The sequence below is a fragment of the Camelina sativa genome, chromosome 9 (assembly GCF_030686135.1).
Source record: "Camelina sativa cultivar CO46 ecotype springtype chromosome 9, ASM3068613v1".
NCBI classification, from domain to species: domain Eukaryota; kingdom Viridiplantae; phylum Streptophyta; class Magnoliopsida; order Brassicales; family Brassicaceae; genus Camelina; species Camelina sativa.
This window is the reverse complement of record NC_141888.1, coordinates 6,759,876-6,768,116: the sequence shown is the minus strand read 5'-3', so window position 1 is coordinate 6,768,116 and position 8,241 is coordinate 6,759,876. Positions and strand designations below refer to the sequence as shown.

Genomic DNA, 8,241 nt, shown 5'->3' with positions numbered 1-8,241 from the left:
GGTGGGGGATCAGAACTCTAAGTCTTTTCATGCCCTGACTAAGCAGCGCCGGGCCCGCAATCGGATTACACGTCTTTTTGATAAGAACGAGGTTTGGTCTACGGAGGATGTTGATATCTGCAATACTGCAGTGTCATACTTTGCAGATTTGTTTACAGCGTTGTACCCGGGAAATTTTGATGAGGTCTTATGTGAGTACGCACAGTCATCACAGACAAGGTCAATACCCAGTTAACGGCTCCGGCTACAGAGGTAGAGGTTCACGCGGCTCTATTTATGATGCATCCGGATAAGGCTCCTGCCCCGGACGGGATGACCGCTTTGTTTTACCAAAAGGCGTGGCAGGTTGTTATAGGAGACCTTGTCTCGTTGGTTAATGGTTTTTTCGAGGAGGGAGTGTTTGATAGAGGTTTAAATACTACGCACATTTGTCTCATCCTGAAGGTGGCAAAGCCAACCCGGATGACAGAGCTGCGCCCAATTAGTTTGTGCAATATGGGGTATAAAATTATTTCTAAGGTCATGTGTCAACGGCTTAAGAAGATTTTACCAGGGCTCATTTCGGAAACTCAATCGGCTTTTGTTTCTGGACGTCTCATTTCATATAACATTCTGATTGCTCAGGAAATGTTTCACGGGTTACGGACTAATCCGTCATGTAAAGAGAAGTTTATGGCAATAAAAACAGATATGAGCAAGGCATATGACCGGGTGGAGTGGGGGTTTATTGAAAAGTTACTCTACAAAATGGGTTTTGATGCAAGATGGATTGGATGGATTATGTTTTGTGTTAGCTCGGTTGAGTATAAAGTTCTTCTGAATGGTCAACCTAATGGTTTGATTATTTCGGAAAGGGGTCTATGACAGGGGAATCCCCTATCTCCTTATCTGTTTATCTTATGCACGGAGGCTTTAATTGCCAATATTCGGAAAGCGGAGGAGAATAAATTAATAACAGGGATCAAGGTGGCGAATCAATGCCCGCCAATCACACATCTTTTATTGTGGATGATAGTTTATTCTTTTGTAAGGTCGCCAAAGAACAATGTAAGGTCATTTTGAGTATTTTACGGAAATATGAGGCTGCCTCGGGTCAGCAGATCAATTTTGCAAAATCTTCTATTCAGTTTGGTCATAAGGTTGCGGAAGATACAAAAACGGAGCTCCAAGGGATTCTTGGCATAACAAATCTGGGAGGCATGGGCTCATACCTAGGGTTGCCTGAGAGTTTAGGTGGGTCTAAAACAAAGGTCTTTTTGTTTGTCCGGGAATGACTGCAGGGACGTACGACATGTTGGTCGGCGAAACTGCTTTCTAAAGGGGGAAAGGAGGTGATGATCAAATCTATTGCAACTGCGGTCTAGACGTTTGTGATGTATTGTTTTAGGCTACCGAAGACAATTACATCCAAACTCACATGTGCTGTGGCAAATTTTTGGTGGAGTACGGATGGTAGGACGGGTGGTATGCATTGGTTAGCATGGGAGAAACTATGTTGTAGCAAACAACTGGGTGGGTTAGGTTTTCGGAATGTTGATGACTTTAATTTGGCTTTGTTGGCAAAACACTATGGAGGCTAATTGATTATCCTGATTCTTTGTTTGCCAGGGTTTTTAAAGGTAGGTATTATAGGAATTCGAATCCCATGGAACCAATTTGTTCTTACTCTCCCTCTTACGGGTGGAGGAGTATTGTTTCAGCTCGCTCTCTGGTACATAAAGGACTTATTGAAAAGGGTTGGATCGGGAGAGTCCATTTCTATATGGACCGACCCCTGGATACCAGCTCAATCCCCGAGACCAGCTCTCAGTAAGGGCCCGATTCAGGACCCTTCTCTTAAAATTTCACATTTAATTGATAGTCGGACAAATTCGTGGCGGATGGATGTGCTCAATGAGCACTTTGATCATGTTGATTTTTCGTTAATAGGAGCTTTACCCTTAGGTAGTTGTCCAAAGGAGGACTCTCTTGGTTGGCATTTTACGAAGAATGGGAGGTATACGGTTAAGTCTGGTTATCATGCGGCACGTATGACGATCTCCGGGCCTTTTGAGGCGCTTGGTGACGGGCCAGAGATTACCTCTCTCCAAGCTAGTGTTTGGAAGGTCCGTTGCCCACCAAAACTCCACCACTTTATGTGGCAAGTATTGTCTGGGTGTATTCCTGTTTCAAGAAAGTTACGGCGCCGTGGTATCGCGTGTGATTTGGGCTGTTCACGTTGTGGTGCGGAGGAGGAAACAGTTAATCATGTTCTATTTCTTTGTCCACCAGCGCGTCAGGTGTGGGCTTTATCTCAGGTACCAGTAGGATCACGCTGTTTTCGGTGGAGTCTGTTTACGCTAATATGGATCATTTCTTGGATCCCAAAAGCCCGGGATCCCATGTGTCAGATTTCCCGTGGATTTTGTGGTATTTATGGAAAGCGCGTAATGCAAAGGTTTTTGAAAATATTACGGAGCGGCCAGAGGAGGTGGTTCGGGTAGCTGAAGGTGAGGCTTTGTCCTGGCAGCAGGCTCAGGAGGAGGGTGAAGATGCGGATTCAATTGTCCAGCCAATGGTTGCTGAATCTCGCTTTCGGGGGCCACCCATTTCTCTTCCCATGTTCTTTTCTGGCTATTGTTGTTTCGTTGATGGCTCTTGGAAGCCAGGCGACCTTTTCGCAAGAGCTGGCTGGTTTTGTACCCAGTCTCAGGATCCGACGCCAAGCATGGGAGCTACTAACTTTCGACGAAGTCTTTCCACCTTACACGCTGAAGTCGAGGCTTTCATTTGGGCGATGCGCTGCATGATTGGACATGATTACCGTGATGTGACGTTTTACTCAGACTGCGCTGATTTGGTGAAGATGGTGTCTTCGCCACACGACTGGCCGGCGTTCTCTACATATCTCGATGATATCACGATGGACAGGGAGGAGTTTTCTTCTTTTTCCTTATCTTTTATTCCTAGGAATGCAAATGTAAAAGCGGATCTCCTGGCACGTTGTGCACGCACATCTCAGCATAATGTTTTGTATGTAAACAATTTCCCTTCGCATTGGCTCATCTGAGTTAATCTTTTGTTGACAAAAAAAAAATTAATTTAAGCAGCTTAATTAGATACGTATATTTCTCTAATATCAATAATGTTAACAAAATAATAAAATGATTTTAGCCATGTAACACCAAACTAATGATATTTTAGAAATTATATAAATATCGACCAAACCTGTTCCGCTATATGACACAGTCCCGAGATATTTTAACTCACACTATATCATCTTAATTTTTAATAATTATTATTTTGTATTATAAATATTAGATTGAGTTAGTATTATATTTATTAAGATTGTAACCATTAATATTTTATAAGATTGGCGCTTCGTATAAAGTTTAAATATTTATAATACTTAGAATTCTCAAAAAAGTTTGAATATTTCTCATATTTGAAATTTCAGAAATATAAGTTTCAATCGAAGATACCTTTAAAACAAAACGAAAAGAAATAAAATTGCCAACAAAAAAGAAAGCAAAAAGAATTCAACAAAAACCAATTTTTTTTTCTTCCAAATTGTATAAATCATATAAATTATAAAAAAAAATAGAAAGCAAATAAATGAGTTACAAATTATATAAATTTAATTCATATATTCATATCTTGAAAATATGAGAGGTTTTAACTGTAAATCTTTTTTAAAAAACAAATGATAACTATGATAATTATAAGAAGATTTATAAAAAAAAAAGATTGAGATGAAATGTTAAAAGAAAGCGATTTTGCTTTTGGTAAGATGTGAAATGAGATGAAAGGACATTGATCTATTTATAGTGATATGTAGAGGAATGTGATAAATTTTAGCAATTAATAGAATTCTTGGTTAGCAAGTTCAAACTTTGATGATAGGTAATATTTCGTGTTCTTAGCTTTATAGTAGGTTTTCAAATCATTGGATAATATTTTTCTTTAATAATTTGTTGGGATATGGAATGATTAGTTTTGATCCGATATACATCATTAAATGATTTAATTTGTTTCTACTTTGATTCTGAATTTAGGATTTTTAAGGTAAGTGAAATCAATGGTTTTCAATTCATTTTACATATTATTTCCGTTAGAATCATTTTACGATTTAAATCCCTGATTTCATTAACATTTTCTTTGAAAAAGATTAAATGCAAGTTTAATGCAATTGCATTTAATTTTATAAGTTTCCAAAAAGTATTTTTGAGTAAAAAGTTGCAGCAAAAATACTAGTATAAATAAATTAAAACTGAGAAAATTTTGAGATATATGAAGATGGAGAATGAGAAAATGATTATTTATGGAATGAAAGTGAGGAGAGTATATAAGATTAAGTAAATAGAAACTAATTAAAAGATTAGGCTTCCACTAAGTCATTGTCGGAATCTATTTAAAAATATTTTAGATTGTGTAATACAAGTAAACTAGATAATTACCCGCGCTGGTAGCGCGGGGAATTTTTTTTTTTTTGGTTATTTGTTCGTATTATGTTTAGGTTGTATTATTCATTTACATGTTATATAATATAGTACTATATGGTGAATTTTGATTCATATTAAACTACTAATAGGTAGGTCTGGAAACTACTACCGATACCCGTATTGGACCCGTTTTCTGGTTTGTATCCGTCTCGAAAAAAGGTACCCGCAGCTTTAGGGTCGAGTGAAGAGTATAATAATTATATTATCCATGAATAATGATCGAGTATCGGATATTAATTTAATTTTTGAGCGTCTCGTTACCCGTCTCATTACCCGTTTTATTACTGACTCATAAATACACGTTAATATTTTGTAGAATAATGTTACTAGCGTGAGGAAATATTTATGTAAATTTAGATTTATTTGTTACAAAATAATAGTAGAAAATTTATTAATTCTCTACATTTTATAAAATCATATATTTAATTTTTTTTAAGTCATACTCTGATTTCGACCCGTAGTTGGTACTACTATTTTGGTTTGGTGCAATATCAAATTCGTTAATTATACATTCGGTAAAGCCAAAAAAATCCAACAAAACATTTATTGACCCGTGATTTGGTATTACAAATTGATGTGATCGTGTTTAGAGATCTTAATATACCAAATTTACAAATTGAAGTTATTGGTATAACATGTTGTATATTAAAAATTACAATTAGGTTATGTATATTATCAATATTATACACTTAGTATTGTTTATATAATGATTATTGTGTATAAACAATTAAGTTTTAGCCAATTAAATAGTTTGTTATTATTTCCTAAGATTTATGAAACAATAAATAGAGTTTTATTATTTTATAAACAAATCTAAACTTTTCTTTTGTTAGTTATTAGAATAATTAAAAGATAATAGCATTTTCGTAATATGTCACATCAGAACTGATTAAATTTTTAACAACATAGCTTAAATAAGTATACAGATATATTTTAAAAATATAAAAATGTTGTATCCTAATTTTAATATATATTTGTTATTATTAAATAATTTAGATATGAAAATATTTAATCTTAGTTTTATAAATAAAATTAAGTTTTATAATTTTCTAAATAGTTTGTTATTATTTCCTAAGATTTCTGAAACAATAAATAGAATCTGTTTAATTATTTTATTATATAATTTTGAAATAATTTTATTAAATAATTTCGAAATTATTTTATTAATGATTTCTTGTAATCTAATAAATTACTAATTACTATTCTTTTGGATAATCATTTTTAGGTTACAACAAATTAATATTAAGATTCTGTTATTATATTTTGTATTAAAATACAGTGGCATTTTGTGTAATATTTTTCATAGAGTATGGTTATTTGTTTAAAGGGTTGCTTAAATAAGTTTATAGATATAATTGATTATAAAAATTAATTTTTTATAAAATCGAATAGAAAAGGTTGGATTTACGTGTTTCCAAAATGTTATTTTAGATTTTTTTATTTCTACATTCAAATCTTAAATAAGTGTTTTTGTGCAAAAGTTTTCGGAACAAAAAGATTCGTTTTTTAAATGTTTACGATGTCATCACTCATTTAAGACATTTAGTCATTAATCATGCCAGTTACACTCTTTTTTTTTAGTGTGCCTTCCTCCACCTAGTTTCTCTTATCCTTCTTTTTTCATCGGTCAACTTTTCAAACTCCCTAATCGGAGAAAATGGAGGCAGCAACATCGATTAAGCCAATAATCAGAGTCGCTGCTCTCTCCGGTTCTCTCCGTGAAACCTCTTTCCACACTGGTCTCCTCCGCGCCGGTACATTCCCTTTTTTCCTAACTTTTGAAAATTTTTGTGGTTCCGTTTGTTACTTATTGCATACTCTTCTTTGGATTTCTTGCAGCGATTGATTTGACGAAAGAATCTGTTCCGGGAATGGAGATTGAGTGTATAGACATATCTCCATTACCGTTGATTAACACCGATCTTGAAATCAACGGTACTTATCCTCCGGTTGTTGAAGCTTTCCGGCAAAAGATTCTTGAAGCTGATAGTATCTTGTTTGCTTCTCCTGAATACAATTTCTCTGTTTCAGGTATTTCAAGAAAAGGGTCTTTTTATGCAACGTTCTTTAGTGGTTTGGTCTTTAAGAGGTTTCTTGATTTTGCAACGAACAGATATGGTCTTTTGTCTTCTTTCGTTATGAGATATCTGAAGGATTAGAATTGTGGTTTATCAAGTAGTATCACTTTGGATTTGATAAGATATCTTAGTCATATGCAACGAATGCTCGCTCTACTCGAAAGACTTTTGCCAGTTCTGTTTCTTGGACTTTTACACTCTTTAACTGTCGTTGGCATGTAAAATATTGCTTTTGTTGAGAGTTATGACGATTTGTTCCCTATATATTTTTCGATATGATGCGATTTGTGCTTGTATAACTGATGGTACCATACCAGCGTTGGCTCAAATTGAAATACTCTCATCAGTTTTGTTGCTTGGGATTTACACTTTTAACGTTTTGATGGCAAGTTGTAACAGTTTTTACGTAGAATTTCCATATTTATCGATTTGTATGAAAGCTATGTTTCTGTGAACCTTGTCTACTTTTTCCTAGTGTTGAGTAATGTGACATAAATCTTTGCATGTTCTTGTTGACTTGTGAATTTAGGTTTTGTGGGAAGTTGTTATATATATATATAAGTTCTGTTTCTGTGAACCTTAGAATTTTGCTTAATGTTGAGGAATGTGGCAGGACTTATATCAGTTGTCAGCAATGTTGGAACTTGGAAACATATGATTCAAAAACTCTTTCGATATGCTGACTCAACTTTTTTTTGTTGTTGTTGGTTTACCTTACTTGTTACTATACCAGCTCCACTTAAGAATGCCCTTGACTGGGCTTCAAGAGCGCCTAATGTTTGGGCTGACAAACCCGCAGCCATTATAAGCACTGGTGGAAGTTCTGGTGGAGGAAGAGCGCAATATCATCTTCGACAAATCGGAGTATTCCTTGATCTTCATTTCATCAACAAACCCGAGTTTACTCTCAATGCGTTTCAGCCACCTCAGAAATTTGACGAAGAAGGAAACCTGGTCGATGAAGCGGCTAAGGAGAAGTTGAAACAAGTTCTTGTCTCCTTACAAGCATTCACATTTCGACTTCAAGGTAAATAAGTTAAGTGGGTCAAATATTTGACATTTGTGAGTTTGGTCGTGTGATGAAAATTATCCCAATTGTTGTGATAATAATTAGTGTGCTTCACTTATCGTATAACCCTTTCCATCTCTCATCAATAATTGTACATGATACATATGTATGTTTATGAGTTAATTTATCCAACAAAATCAACAAGATAGTGTGTGATTATTGTAACTAAATGTAAATAAATTAACTTGTAAAATTGATATTCTATAAGATTAGATTCTCATGATTTATATATTTTTATTGTAAATACACCTTCTATATAGTATTTGAGATTATATGTAACATTTGAATTTAAAAGCATACATTACGATGTAATTCATTAAAATTACCCATCAACAATTTAAGTAAGCTATAAGATATAATAATTTATTAATAAGTAAGGAAAATCATATTTTCTTAGAAATTCTAACTTTTTAATATTATAGATCCAAAATCCATGTTTTGAATACTAATTTCAGAAAAATGTCCAACGAAATTTTAGTTTTGTGGTAAATTTTGAGTGTTTCTTACTTTCTTCCATAATAGCTTTGTTTTTGTTTTGAAGATTTCTTCTCTGATATGTAGTTTATATGTATTAATTAGTCTTTGAAATTATATTTGGTCGATATGTAATTTA

General features: G+C 34.1%; 2 protein-coding genes across 2 annotated transcripts; both read left to right on the top strand.

Annotated features, from left to right (window-relative positions):
* Positions 1-2,344: 2,344 nt before the first annotated feature.
* LOC147937834 (uncharacterized) lies at positions 2,345-3,049 on the top strand. Its single transcript, XM_087465291.1, has one exon. The coding sequence runs from the start codon at positions 2,345-2,347 to the stop codon at positions 3,047-3,049; it is 705 nt and encodes a 234-aa protein (XP_087321417.1).
* A 2,904-nt stretch (positions 3,050-5,953) lies between these two features.
* On the top strand, positions 5,954-7,772 carry LOC104710638 (NADPH:quinone oxidoreductase). The gene is made up of 3 exons (XM_010427269.3): positions 5,954-6,235; positions 6,321-6,512; positions 7,293-7,772. Exons 1-3 carry the CDS (start codon positions 6,139-6,141, stop codon positions 7,592-7,594), a joined length of 591 nt encoding a protein of 196 aa, XP_010425571.1. The 5' UTR covers positions 5,954-6,138; the 3' UTR covers positions 7,595-7,772.
* Positions 7,773-8,241: the final 469 nt, after the last annotated feature.